At 55.3% G+C, this 13,425-nt stretch overlaps 2 protein-coding genes across 2 annotated transcripts in view; both read left to right on the plus strand.

Moving 5' to 3' along the window:
- Positions 1–697, plus strand: part of HOXD12 (homeobox D12) — a 963-nt gene extending 266 nt beyond the window's left edge. The window contains exons 1-2 of the mRNA XM_065880521.1: positions 1–308; positions 459–697. The exon at positions 1–308 is cut by the window's left edge and continues 266 nt beyond it. Coding sequence (XP_065736593.1) covers positions 1–308; positions 459–697 — 547 coding nt within the window. The remainder of the gene's footprint in view (positions 309–458) is intronic.
- A 6,543-nt stretch (positions 698–7,240) lies between these two features.
- Positions 7,241–9,936, plus strand: HOXD11 (homeobox D11). Its single transcript, XM_065881130.1, has 2 exons — positions 7,241–8,033; positions 8,763–9,936. The coding sequence occupies exons 1-2, from the start codon at positions 7,241–7,243 to the stop codon at positions 8,996–8,998; spliced, it is 1,029 nt and encodes a 342-aa protein (XP_065737202.1). The 3' UTR covers positions 8,999–9,936.
- The last annotated feature ends 3,489 nt before the right edge of the window (positions 9,937–13,425 follow it).

The raw sequence follows: 13,425 nt of genomic DNA on the forward strand, positions 1-13,425 counted from the left end.
CGCCAAGGACGGATCCGAAGAACAGGCCAAGTTTTATACTCCCGACGCGGCGACCGGGCCGGAGGAGCGTGGCCGTGCGCGGCCTCCCTTCATCCCGGAGTCTAGCCTGGCCCCCGCGGCCGCTGCTCTCAAAGCGGTCAAGTACGACTACGCGGGTGTGGGCCGCGTCGCGCCGGGCTCTTCGGCCCTTCTCGAGGGGACACCCTGCTCCTCCGGATTCAAGGACGAGACCAAGGGCCCGCTCAACTTGAACATGACAGTGCAGGCGGCGGGCGTCGCCTCCTGCCTGCAACCTTCGCTGCCCGACGGTAAAGGGTGGCCACGCTCCGCGAGCAACGCTCCCCGGGCCGGGGTGGGAGGTGGGGTGCAGGGGAGAGTGTGTAGAGGGAGGGAGCCGCCAGGGGCGGGCATGCAACCGGGAGCGGGCCGGGCTGACTTGGGCTGGGGCTGTGTTGCAGGCCTGCCGTGGGGGGCGGCCCCGGGGAGGGCCCGCAAGAAGCGGAAACCCTACACTAAGCAGCAGATTGCGGAGCTGGAGAACGAATTCCTTCTCAACGAATTCATCAACCGGCAGAAGCGCAAGGAATTGTCCAATAGGCTGAACCTCAGCGACCAGCAAGTCAAAATCTGGTTCCAGAACCGGCGTATGAAGAAGAAGCGCGCGGTGCTGCGCGAGCAAGCGCTGGCGCTATACTAGCTCCCAGTGTGGCCCCGGCCAGGCCGGGCTGGGCCCGCCTTTTTTCACCGAGGCCTGGCGTGAAGGAAGTGAGGGGATAGGCCTTTTCCTTCTGCTCCTTCTCCGCTGGTTCCAGGTACCCTCCCGCTCAGACAGCAGCTCCAGAAGCCTGCAGGAGATATGTTTGGAGACCTGGCCGGTTGAGCATCCACCCTTTCCCCTTTCTCAGAGAAGCCTGCAGACGTTGCAGCACAACCTTGGCCTTGAGGCTTCCAGAATGGGGGTCTGGAGTCATCTGTCCTAACTCTTAGCTGGGACATTATTATACCCAGGGCTCACTCTAGTGTCCTTGTACTTGGATTTCTGCTTCCACCTGGTTAGTCTTCTTCCCCCCCCCCCCACCCTCCCCAGCCCTCTCTGCATCTAGCAGGCACCTAACTACAGCTCAGAGTGGAACTGAACTTAGGTAGAACTCCCGGGCAGATCAGAAAGGGCTGAGGGCACAATTTTGTCTCTTTGCAGCCAAAGTCTCTTGTGGCAAAGCCAGAATCTCGACTTTGGAGGAAGGAAAGGGCGCCGTCCCCCTCCTGTATGCCCTGGCTGTTTTGGGAGGACAATAGCCACCCTAGCCCTTCAGACTTCAGGAGGAAAAGGGAGTAAGGGCATGGTGGCCAAACTCCAGAGACACCTCAGAGTCCGGCTGGACTGACCCCTCCGGCTGGCTGGGCTGAATGGATTGGATACGTCCTTCCCGTGGATGGGATGAGGGAGGCTGGGGCTCCACAGCAAACTGCAGCTTCCAGAACAGACTGGTAAAATCCCCCTCCTTCTTCCATCTCCTCACACATGCCCAATGCAGAGCCCTTCACTCTGCAACTGGACCCCCAGAGCTGAGCTCTGGTGAGGAGAGCTGCTAGTTGGCTTTGAGGCTGGGCTGCACTAGGAGGAGGGGGAAATATCTGGGGGGAGGATAAGGGAGTGAGCCAGGAAGGGGGGTGTCCTACCTTCCGACTGTAAATATGGCTTTCCTGTCCAGGTAGGCAAAGGTGTCAACTTGTCTGTCTTTCTTGAATTACGGTAATGGACCACCACAGGGAGAGGTGAAGTCTCGTCTCCCCCACCAGTCAACAGTCAGGAGGGCTAGGAAGGAGGCCCTTCAGATCCTCAGCCCCTTCTCTGCTCTAGACCAAGTAGAGAGAAGCAGAAGTTCCCCTCTCTTCACTCTCTCCACCGCCCACCGGCTCCACCAGGGGCCCTGCCACTGTGCTCCTTCTGAGGCCATGTCTGACCGGCTCCAGCAGAGCCCGAGAGACCCTGGGCCCTGCCTGGCTTCCTTTGTGGAGGCTGAGGTTGCTGAATGCCAGATAGAGATGTCCTGGGTATGCTGGAGTGTCCTGCCTTAGCCTCAGGGAACGCAAGGGCCCCCCAAGCTCCTTCTACCATCTCTGCCCCTTTTCTGTCTCCTTCAGAGAAGTAGCACCCCGCCCCAACTCCTAGCAAGATGCCCAACAGCCAAAGAGTTGAAGATTCCTTACCAAAGTATGATGATGATTTATTTTCGGCGGAGGACCAGGCCCGAGTCTGGAGCGGGCACCTCACGGGGAGTCCTAAGCCTCATCCCAACTGACCTCAGTTGATGTTTAGATGAATTGCATTTTCTCTGCTATCTAATAGTTTTCATGCATGTTTTGTTTTGTTTTGATTTTGTCAAAAACAATAGTGTGTATATATCAGACATACAGAAATGTTTTGAGTGGAAATAAATATCCAAGTCCCAGTCATGCTGTTGTGGGACTGATGTCGATTTTTCAAAATGTTTCAGATTCCCTTCTAATGTTTTTCAGGCCACCAAATTCATTTTTCTTTCCTGGTTGCGGTTTCACTATGGGTGCTGACTGTTCATTAAAGGAGAAAATGGCTTCTAAGTCAGTGAGGAAGTGGTGTATAAAAGCCTATAAACAAAATGTGTATAAAGCATACAAGGTGGGGGAACCGTGAGCAGATTTCAGCGTGTCTCACACACTAAGCGAACCCTCCGCTTGTTGCTGGCTGGGGCTTCCACGTTTTGCCTAAATTCTCAAACTTTGAAGCTTGCTGTTCAGGGGGCTGCCAAGATATGTTCTTCGGGTTTCAATACAAAACATCTCTCCCTGCCATGTTTCTGGGTCAGCCTTCTTGAGAGCAGGCAACGCCCTGTGGAAATCCTCCACACTGGCACCTCTGTCTGAAACCCAGCAGACTCCCTTGGGAAACATGGCCTCTGCATCCCCTAGGCTTTCAGAGCCTCTATCTCAGGCCAGGAAAGCCAGGGCCTGCTTGGTATTCACCGAGCTCTTGCAGATCCCAGCTCCCAGCTAGCTCAGTGATGGAAACTAAAGAATTGCTAGCTTTTAGTAAGTGGGAGAATTAGCAAAACCGTTAAGTCTCTAATTCCGAGGATTCAGTGGTTCCAACTCCCCTTCCCTGAAGCTAATTTGATGAAATATATCTTAAACAGCTCCTAAAACAAACAAACAAACAAAAAAAAAACAGGAATAAAGGAAGCAAGAAGCTGCCGAGGGAGGCCCTATCATTAGAAATGTTTCCCCGCCTGGTGGGGCTCAGGGAGGTGATGGTACCAGAACTGAGTTTCTCTGAGTCCCAGAAGGTTTGCCCCGTTCAAGATAACTGAACAAAGGCAGAGGCCACACTCAGACCTCAGGTCTGGAGGGCTGGGTAAAGGGCCAGGGAACCAGACTTAGACCCAGGCCTAAGACAACACAGGGAGACCATTTTTTTTTGCAATATATACCATTAAATCATTGTGTTCTTTTTTCTGTACCCTGGGATGTAGGGTGGGAGGAGATATTCATGGAGACCACTCCCCAAAGAGATTGAAATTATTCTAAGTGTAAAATCTTGTCTGTTAATTGGAGCTTCAGCAGTGTTTTTCAAATCCATCCTGTCTACTGATCCATATACAAAGGTGCTGGTGTCCTCTCTCCCTTCCTAACCAAAGTCCTGGCAGGGATTTGGAACCACCATGAAATTTGAAAGAAATAAATACCCGAGAGAAATGCTGAAATCTAAGTGTTTAACATTCCCCCGCACAAAGACAAATGCGTCCTCCGAAATGCTGCAGTCCAGGCAGGCCTCTTGACCAAGGAAAAGGTTTTTAAATGAGAAAAAACGGCTTGGTCTGGCATTCAATCGGCTGCGAGCTCAGAGGGCCGACCAGGAGACGCTTTTAAGGCCTGGGGGCTCTCCCCACGGGAGGCGGGCTGGGGAGGCTTCCGGGAGGCGGGCGGGCGGAGGAGAAATCCAGAACCGTTGTAAATATTCATGTCTGTGGAGGTGGAGGGAGGGTGTGCCCCTTCATCCCGCCTCTCCCAGCTGCATCCACCCCCCGTTAGTGGGGAGGGGGGGCTCCGTGCCTGTCCGACCGTCCTTGGACAAAGGTAATCTCCCCACATTTTTGTTCTTCAGTCACTTGACTTAAGGAGCCCATTCCGAAGGCTCCGCAGGGAAGGGACTGGCTCTGGGTGCTTTCTCCGCGTTTCTCCTCTTCTGTCGTTTCCTAAAAGAGCATAAATAATTAAAGTTTGGCAGGGAGGAAAAGCTTTCTTGCAGAACTGTAGTGGCAATAAATGAAATGACTCAGAATCCCTTCCCCAGTCAGCTTTTACGAGAGCTGCCAGACAGTGTCTGTTCACGTTCTCCAGATACCACGGGCGCCCTGACAAAGTTAAGGTCAAGTTAGTGTCTTATCTTGGGTGGCTCGAAATAACCGCATCGCGTCCGGGCGCTGCGCGGAAAGCTACCGCTCGCGGAGCTGCTGGCTGTGCCCGGAGGGTCCGGTGCGCTCCCTGCGCTTCGAGTGGGGCCGCGCAGGCAAAGACAAGGCCACAGCTCTGGGATCTTCACGGTAGGTTCTCGAGCGGGACGCGCGGGTCGGGAGGCTGCGGTTTTCGGGGAAAGGATGGAGGAAAAAGCTGGGGCCAAAGGGCGAAGCGGACTGGGCCCAGAACGAAAGCCTTGGCTTGGGGGTGGGGGTGGGGGCCCGTGCTAACGCGCAGAGAGGGGCCAGCCGCCCCTTTCCCTCTGCACCCGCGCGCCGCTGCAGATGGCGCACCCTCCCCAGCCAAAGCACGGTTCCAGCCCGAGCGCCGTCGCCATGTCGTTGAACTTGAATGGTTCGTCCTCCCCCATTTCCCTCTTTAGCGGTCAGCAGGCTCCAGTTTGGGGGCAGCGGGCTGCCTGCGCCCCACCCGTGCAGAGAGTAGGTACCAGAATCTTGCGCACTTGCAGACACATAAAGACCCAGCCGGGGGCCCCTGCGGTCCCTGCCCTGGGTCCTGAGCAGCCTCTTGGCTTGTGTTTAGTGTCCGGGGAGCCATTTTAGGAGACAGATCCAGGGGCGTCGACTACGAGCCCGAAAGGGAGAGAGGCTTGGGCCGCGGATGGAGATGGGCAGGCAGATAAGTGTGTCGGCGGGCTGGGCTAAGGAGAAGGGGGCGAGCTGGAATCAGGGCGAGAGTGCCAGCTGCGTGGAAGGTGCACACAGGGTGGGCAGTTCTGGGGGGGGGCTTCTTGCCCTCCAGTCCCACCGACCTGTTTGCACAGTGTTCTGAGAGAAGCTGAGATGGGAGGGGGCGGAGGAGAGAGAGTGGGAGGGAGAATGCGGAGGGAGGAGAAAAAAGAGGAAGGGGGGAAACATTGGCCAGAAAATAGATATGAGCTCTGATCACCCGCCTTTTTTCTGTCTGTCGGCATGGTGGGCAGAGCTCACGGCACCGGCACTGCGGCGGCCGGGGCCAGGGTGGGAACCGTCTTCACAACCTGCACTGCCTGTCCTGGGCGTAGGGCTGAGGCTGAGGACCAGTGCTGGGATTGCCTGGCAGAGGAATCCTGGGGAGAGGGGCAACTTCCTGCCTATGGTTCTGGGATTTGGGTTTGGGGAGCTTCTTTCTGAGACACTGATTTTACCTTTGGAAAACGCTGGCTTTCCCAAGGCGGGAGCCCAGGCCTCGCTTGGACCCCCCCAGGCTAAAAAAGAGGGACGCAGCCACTGCCGAGGAGACTGAGGGCTTGGGGCGAGTGGAGGGGGGGCCCTCAGAGCCGAGTGGAGAAGAGGGGCTTGAAGAAGGAGCCAAGAGCTTCTGAGAGCCCGCCCCCATCCCCCAGAGCCAACGGACCTCCAGGGGGCCCACAGTGACCCTGCAGGCCCTAGGGTGCCGCAGGAGCCTTGGAAAGGCACGGCACGGATGTGTAGGCCTTGGCGGGGCTCCGACGTCGAGAAGGGGCTGGATGTGAGGCTAGTTGGTCCCAGTCCAGGCCATAAGGCAGAGAGGGTGAGGAGGGCGGATGCACCGGCGTTTTGTCTCCGCTTTCGGGAAAGCGGGAAGCCAGGCACCCTGGGAGTAGGACTCCAGATCCTTTTGTTCACCAGACCCCCCAACTTCTAGAGGGCCACGGGGTATCTTCGCTGGCTGAAGTTCCTTCTTGCTTTAGCACTGGGAAAGAAAAGGCAGAGAGGTGACAGGGAGAGAGATAGAGGCGGTGACACATAGCTAGGGGAAAGGAGGAGAGGATCAGGGGACAGACTGAGACAGGAAAGGAGGGGAGTAATAAGAGGAAGGAAGAAGAAAAAAGGAAACAGGGAAGTGAGAGAAGAGAGGACAGGAGAGAAAGAAGTGAGAAGAATGAAGGGAGACAAGGAAGGAGAAAGAAAGAAAGGAGAGAGGGCGACAGGGCCGAGTGGGCACCGAGGCCCTGGGCTGGGTGAGCTCCTGGTAGGGTTTTGGCGTGAGTTTTTTGAGGCTGGCATTCTCGCTCCCGGTCGTCCATGGAGAGAGCCGTTACTCCGCAGCGTAAGCGCTGGTCAGAGAAATATGTAAATCAGGGCTCCTGGCGCCCCGAGAGAGGCGCAATTACGCCCCTTGAACAAGAAGCAACAAGCTCCCGGCGGGCAAACTGAAAAGGGTGGCGGCGTTGCGGGGGAGGGAGCGCCTGCAGGAAGGGGTGTGGGGGGTGGGAAACTCACACCCTTGCACCTAGTCCCCTGTGCCCGGAGCTGGGGCTCCCCCCTCAGCTCTCCGCTTCTTTCCCTTCCCCCTTCCTCCGCCTTCCTCCCCCTCCCTCCTCCTCCCAGCCGGCCTCGGTCCGCGTACTTAAAGGCGCGGGCGGGCGCGGGCGGGCGGCCCAGCCGGGCGGTGGCAGATGCACCCAGCAGTGGCAGCCGACGGCGGCGCACAGGTGACCTGCCTGAGGCACAGCCTGATCAGGGGGCGCCCGGGGAGAGCTGGCTGGAGAGGGAGGCCGATCCGCCCCCAGCGCGCGCGCGTCTTGGCGCCAGGAACTGTCCCGGAGTGTGTTGGCGAGCACTGATATAGATATAAGGACATTTCTCTCCATGGCGTCACGTGACATAATTACCACCAGAATCAATCAAGATGAATAGCACGTCAGCTCCCGGTGGGGATTTTTGCTTAGTTGATCCTGGCCCAAGACTCTTGTGCAATCGATGGCTCAGGTTGGCGGCGCGGGGAGCGGCCCGGGGCTCGCCGGCGCGCACGCCGCGGAGCCATGAACGACTTTGACGAGTGCGGCCCGAGCGCAGCCAGCATGTACCTGCCCGGCTGCGCCTACTATGTGGCCCCGTCGGACTTCGCCAGCAAGCCGTCGTTCCTGTCACAACCGTCGTCCTGCCAGATGACTTTTCCCTACTCTTCCAACCTGGCGCCGCACGTCCAGCCCGTGCGCGAAGTGGCCTTCCGCGACTACGGCCTGGAGCGCGCCAAGTGGCCATACCGCGGCGGCGGCGGAGGAGGCGGTGCAGGGGGCGGCGGCGGCGGCGGCGGCGGCGGCGGCGGTCCCGGCGGGGGCGGCGGCGGCGGCGCCGGTAGCTACGCTCCCTACTACGCTGCAGCGGCGGCGGCGGCGGCTGCGGCGGCGGCGGCGGCCGAGGAGGCGGCCATGCAGCGCGAGCTGATCCCGCCCGCGGGCCGCCGTCCGGATGTGCTCTTCAAGGCGCCGGAGCCGGTGTGCGCCGCGCCCGGGCCGCCGCACGGCTCCGCGGGCGCCGCCTCCAATTTCTACAGCGCCGTGGGCCGCAACGGCATCCTGCCGCAGGGCTTCGACCAGTTCTACGAGGCTGCACCCGGGCCCCCGTTCGCCGGACCGCAGCCCCCTCCGCCGCCCGCGCCGCCGCAGCCCGAGGGCGCCGCCGACAAGAGCAACCCCAAGACGGCGGCTAGTGGCGGCGGGGGAAGTCCCTGCGCCAAGACGAACCCCGGCTCGGAGCCCAAGGGGGCGGCAGAGGGCGGCGACGGCGAGGTGCCCCCAGGGGAGGCGGGGGCTGAGAAGAGCGGCGGCGCAGGTAGGCACCGGACGCGGCGTGGGCGGCTGGGTTCGGGGGCCGCGGGCGCGGGGGGGGCGGAGGGGGCCTTCCTCTGCTTGCGCAGTTTTATGTGCTACTTTATAAGCGTTCGAAGGGGTTTATACATCCTATAAGATTTCCCGGGCCGTTGTAAAGCGTGTTTACGATAGGAAACCAATTTAGGTGGGCTTAAGGTAGACTTCGATGAGGACATTAATCGCTGCAGAGAGCTTTCCCCCAGTTTTGTGCGTGCGGTGAGGGGGATTGGTCCTAGAGACCATGGAGGGAGGGAGGAAGGGAGGAGAGATTTTAAGCCAATTTGTGAGTGTGGACACTCGAGCCTCCTGCTTTTAAAGGGGTGGGGTGGGGGGTTGGGGAGAGTTTGATGCTTGAACTGGACTTTATCCAAGCCGCTGGCTGCCTGGCGCGTTCGTGTTTCTCTCCCTTCCGAGTCCAGCTCAGAGCCTGCCTCGCCCTCTGCTTCCCCACCTCGATGCCAGGCCGTGTGTGTGTGCACGTGTTTGTGTCTGGGCGTGAACACACGTCCACGCCCGCACTCTCTACTGTGACCGCCCATATATCATCCCCCACGACGCAGACAGGGCCTTTCAGCGGCAGCAGGGGACGTCCCCAACGGGCCGAGGCCTGGCCCTCTCGCGGGCCCGGGCGGGCGGCCGGGGGGTGGGCAGGCAAAGGCCTCTCTCACCTCTTGGTCTTTTTGCCTTGCAGTGGCCCCCCAGCGATCCCGAAAAAAGCGCTGTCCCTACACCAAGTATCAGATCCGCGAACTGGAACGGGAGTTTTTCTTTAACGTGTACATAAACAAAGAGAAAAGACTCCAACTTTCTCGGATGCTCAACCTCACTGACCGGCAAGTCAAAATCTGGTTCCAGAATCGCAGAATGAAAGAAAAGAAACTGAACAGAGACCGTCTGCAGTATTTCACTGGAAACCCCTTATTTTGAGAGCTCCAGGAAGCACCCCTCTCCCCTGAGCCCCACTCACCCACTCTCCTCCCCACCAGCCTGCCCTGGGCAGGCCCAATGTCCTTGGGTTTAATGACGCCTCTTCTCTGTGGAACTCCACGATTCCTTCCCACGGTCAACTCGGGACCTCCCAGCGACCACTGCAGCCTGCGGACGAGGTCGGGGACTTGGCCGAACGGATCCTAATAAGGGGAAAATGGTAAATGCAAACGTCCCTTTACAATTTTACCGCCAATGCGCTGTTGTTCTCCCTCCCTCTCTCTGAGCTCCCGTGGGCACGCTGTGGGATCTGTAGAGAGTTAGGCCAAGGGGCTGGAAGGCGCTTGTTTTTGCTCTGAGTTTAAGGGACCGAATCCCTTCCCCTTGGTGAATGCAGATTATTTAAACTCTGGGGAATGTACCTTTGGTCTGTCGTATCAAGGCATGGGTCACTGTCTTTTGTGTGAATAAATGGTTTCTAGTAAAATGGAGGTTACAGCTTCAATACACTGTATGAATTTTCCTCTTTGAAGAAGTTTAGTGTCTGATTAGGATATTTTAGTGGCCAGAACCTTCCCTCCCAAGCAACTGAAAATCAAGTGAAATGCTTTTTAATCCCGCTAAAATAAGAGTCGTTCCGTCCCATCCTTTCTAGGCTGCACTGGCATTAAAAATCACTTTAGGGATGAATCTCTGAATTGAAGACGTGAGCCAGCCACACTGGTGCTGCCTTCTTCAGGCCATGAGGTTGGGGCAGCAGGAACCTAAGAAACAAATCTCCTTGCCCACCCCACCCCCAGAGTAGTAAACTTGGAATTCCTGAAAAAACAAAAGAAACTTAAAAAAAAAAACTGCTTAGGAGATCCAAATTCACTCTTAACAAGCTGTCAAGGAGGAAGGGTCCCTTAGAAGAAATTAAAACTAGAACCTGTCATTGGGGAAAAAACAGTTTGCTAAAGGGAAAGTATCAGTGGGTGGAGAGGGCCTGGGTCCTTGTTGGTGTCACACGGGCCTGGAGCAGAGAAGGTAACCCCTCATCCCTGGAAATAGGGCCGAGGGCTGCAGATCCACTTCTCACCACATTTACTGCTTCAAGGTAAAGAATGTGGTAGGGGCCGCACTGCACTTTATGTTGCAGGGCCAGGCCAGGCTGTTTACAAAACCTTGAACTGTCTAGACAACACCATAAAAGCCAAAGTTCTAAACAGCTTAATTGGGTTATATTATACACCTTCTGGTGGGCCAAGAGGAGATTTCCGCAATGTGCAATAAACTGGAAGAGTGAGAAGAGCTTCTCTTTCTCTGAAAAGAATAAAGTGAATCTTATGACTCGTAACCTCTCGTAAGCCCAAAGTCAAAAAATAAATCCATAAGAGGCACAGCACCCCATGCATCTTCCAAGGGGGCATGCATTTCCAAATGCAAAAATTTTTTGATTACCAAAGCTTTTGGGGGGAAGGAAAAACATAAGTGCATAAGTGTATGCCTTTGAACTTCCAAAATGTCAAGGTCATCACCTTTAACCTTTCTGAATAATTAGGTGCCTTAAGGTTCTTCTGTGATATTCAACTGCCACCCACTGTCATGCACACATGCTCACATACATCCAGACCCACACACACGTTTATGACCACACAGAATCATATCGGGGGCTCACCATAAATCTAAGCCAATTCCTGATTTCAGGATCAATAACCTTAATTTCCCTTCAAACGTTTGTGTAATTCAATAGCAATTGACTGCTTTTAAAAATACTGGTTATATTAAAATGTCTACCAGCATGCTTTTAATACAGCTAGGAAATGCTGAGATTGTTTTGGGTTTTTTTGTGGGGGGAGTCATAGATAGCAGTCCTTTAGCTCTAACGAAGAACCGAGGTTTTAAAAGCAGGTATTTGAAAAAGGAAGGTATTACAGACTTAATTCGTTATATTTGAAAAAATTTGTCACCCTATTAAATAAATTATTGCACTTCCTATGATATGGAACAAAAGAAAATATATTTATACTGTTTCCAAAAATGTCCCTCAACCTTTGGTTAAAGATGCAATAGAAACAAAGCCTACAGTGGAATAACTTCGTTCTGAGGGGGATTCCTTTGTTTGGAATTCTAGGCATCCGTTACAGTGTCAGTGCCCTAGTAATGTGATCGTTCCAGGAGATTAAAACTGGTTTATTTCTTTCTCTCTCCATCTCTCTCTCTCATCTCTCTCTCTCTCTCTCTCTCTCTCTCTCTCTCTCTCTCTCTTTTAAACTGCGTCTAAATGTAGCAAGCTTGTATGTCCACCACCGTAGGAGAGCCGAACCTAGAGATACCATTTCGCGTTTGCCTGGCCTTGGAGAGCCACACGGGGGCGTGCTCACGTTCGAGAAGCCGCATTTGTCGGAGAGGCAGCGGTACCATATCTTTCCAATACTGGATTCTAATAGCGGTTAGAAATCGCGGAGGTGTTTGATGTTTGTTTATTCTAAGCAGCCGTGAGGTTGGGAAGTTGTATAAAGCCAGAGGAACCGGAGCAGATTCCTGAAACAAGAGATAACCTAATCGTTGTCTTCTTAAAGTTGTTGCAAAGAATACCTCGGTATAACCTGGTGGTGTCGAGGAGAGGGTTTTAAAAGACAAATATGTGCATTTCAAAATAGGTCATGCCACTGCGAGTTAATTAAATTATGGAAGTCAATTTTCTTGGTGGTTTGAGTGTGGAGAGCCATAGGAAGGTAGAACCACCCCTGCCCAAAACCGCGTCTTCCTTGCACACTCTCCGACCGCCTGGGGTGATTAAAAGGCTTTTGTTTAAGACAGATCAGGGCGCCGGCAACTTAGCTGAGTGTGGTCTCAGAAAAATGAGACGCGTGGGGACCTAGCGGGTCGTTCTGCGCGAGGAATCCCCCCACCCCCGGTCGTGCCTGGCGCTCGGGGCTACCGGTAGCACCGGGAGGCGCAGGCAGGACTGAGTTGGGGCTCCCGGGCCAGAGCTGCGGGGAAAGTCAGGCAGTCCGGGAAACGTTTAAACTTCAAGGCGTCGTGGAATGGGGAATGCATTTGAAGCAAAGGGGCTTTGCTTTTGACAGAACCCTGGCCAGCCTTCCAAGCCGTCTGCTGCCCTTGAGCGCCGAGTTTGATTTTGGCACAAGCTCTTGGAAGCAGTTTTCTCACTGCGTGCCCTCCCCGACCCCACTCCCACCCTGAAAAGCCCCTGACATTGCGGAGGGCCTGTGCCACCATCCGCCGTCCAAAAGGGAAGTTCCAAAATGAAGGGTGGCAGTTCCTCCTTTCCCGAAGTTCATTGTAAGTACATGCAACCTCGGAATTAGTGAGGACCTCCTCAGCCCCGCTGTCTCTGCCCCCTCCCTCCAGGCCCTGGACCAAAGACTCTGGGTCCACCCCTGGGAGTTGGCATCTGCTTCAGTGGAGGCTGGGGGCCATGAGTCTCCCCACCCTATGGGAGGCGCCAGCCAGAGGCATTGATGTTCCCCACGCATACCCTGGCTCCTGCCTGTCTGACCGTGGGTCCAGCTTAGCTATTGTGAATCGACATTTCCGGGAGCCTAACCCGGGCCTCAGTCCAAGTGGGGTGAGAGGCCCCCTCCCCAAATGTCGTTGCGTTCCTCTTTAGGCAGCTCCAGTGGGGGTGCTTGTGGCCTTTCAGGGACCCTTGGCTTTGGCTGGCAGCCTCCCCCAGACCACGGATGCTTAGCAATCTGCAGTTCCTTTCCTCTCAGCAGCGCCCAAATTGAGCCTGAAAAAGGCCAGGGAATTGGATCAGTACTTCTGGGGTCTGCAGACCTGACCCTTCTTGATCATTCGCAGTGTGTGGGGCTCATAGAGTATAGCCACATGTCTTGAGTCGCTGAGGTCTCAGATCCTGAAATGGAGGGAAATTGGGAGTAGTCTTTTGTGTCTGCAAAGGGAAGAGGTCCCTAGACTGCTGGTCCTTTTGCATGTCTCTTTAGACCCCTCTTTGCATTGGTGGTGGCTTCTCTAGCCTCCCCAGTTGCCCCCTTGATTTCTTTTCACATTGGCTGGGAGATGCACGGTGCTATCTGGAAGGGTGCTCTGAGGAAGCAGCTTTTAAAATTTGTACCCATCCACTCTGCCCCCCAAAAGTGGCACAGTCCTGAGAGGCCACTCAGGGCCCAAATTCAGGGTGAACCTAGCCCCAGGTCCACTGAGGCCCAGGGCCGCTGCCCTTCTTCCCGGTGACAGGAGAGCAAAGATGCAAGCCATTTCTTGAATTACAAATGCTAATTTCTTGCTAAAGCGACCCTTTTAATTTTTCTCTGGAAAGAACTGTGCCAGGGCGAAGGATGTCTTGGTACAATTGTGGATATTCACCTCCTTTATTGTGCAGTATTGATTTATTATTAATGGTAACTGCTCTAACTGATCTAAAGATGATCGAAAACAGCAGCTATATAGCTGCATTA

The sequence above is a fragment of the Phocoena phocoena genome, chromosome 7 (genome assembly GCF_963924675.1).
Source record: "Phocoena phocoena chromosome 7, mPhoPho1.1, whole genome shotgun sequence".
Lineage (NCBI taxonomy): Eukaryota > Metazoa > Chordata > Mammalia > Artiodactyla > Phocoenidae > Phocoena > Phocoena phocoena.

Bases quoted from the DNA above. Each gene is read 5' to 3' on its own strand.
- HOXD11 (XM_065881130.1), top strand. From the start codon at position 7,241: ATGAACGACTTTGACGAGTGCGGCCCGAGCGCAGCCAGCATGTACCTG. The intron at 8,034-8,762 runs GTAGGCACCGGA...TTTGCCTTGCAG, and splicing joins TGAGAAGAGCGGCGGCGCAG to TGGCCCCCCAGCGATCCCGA.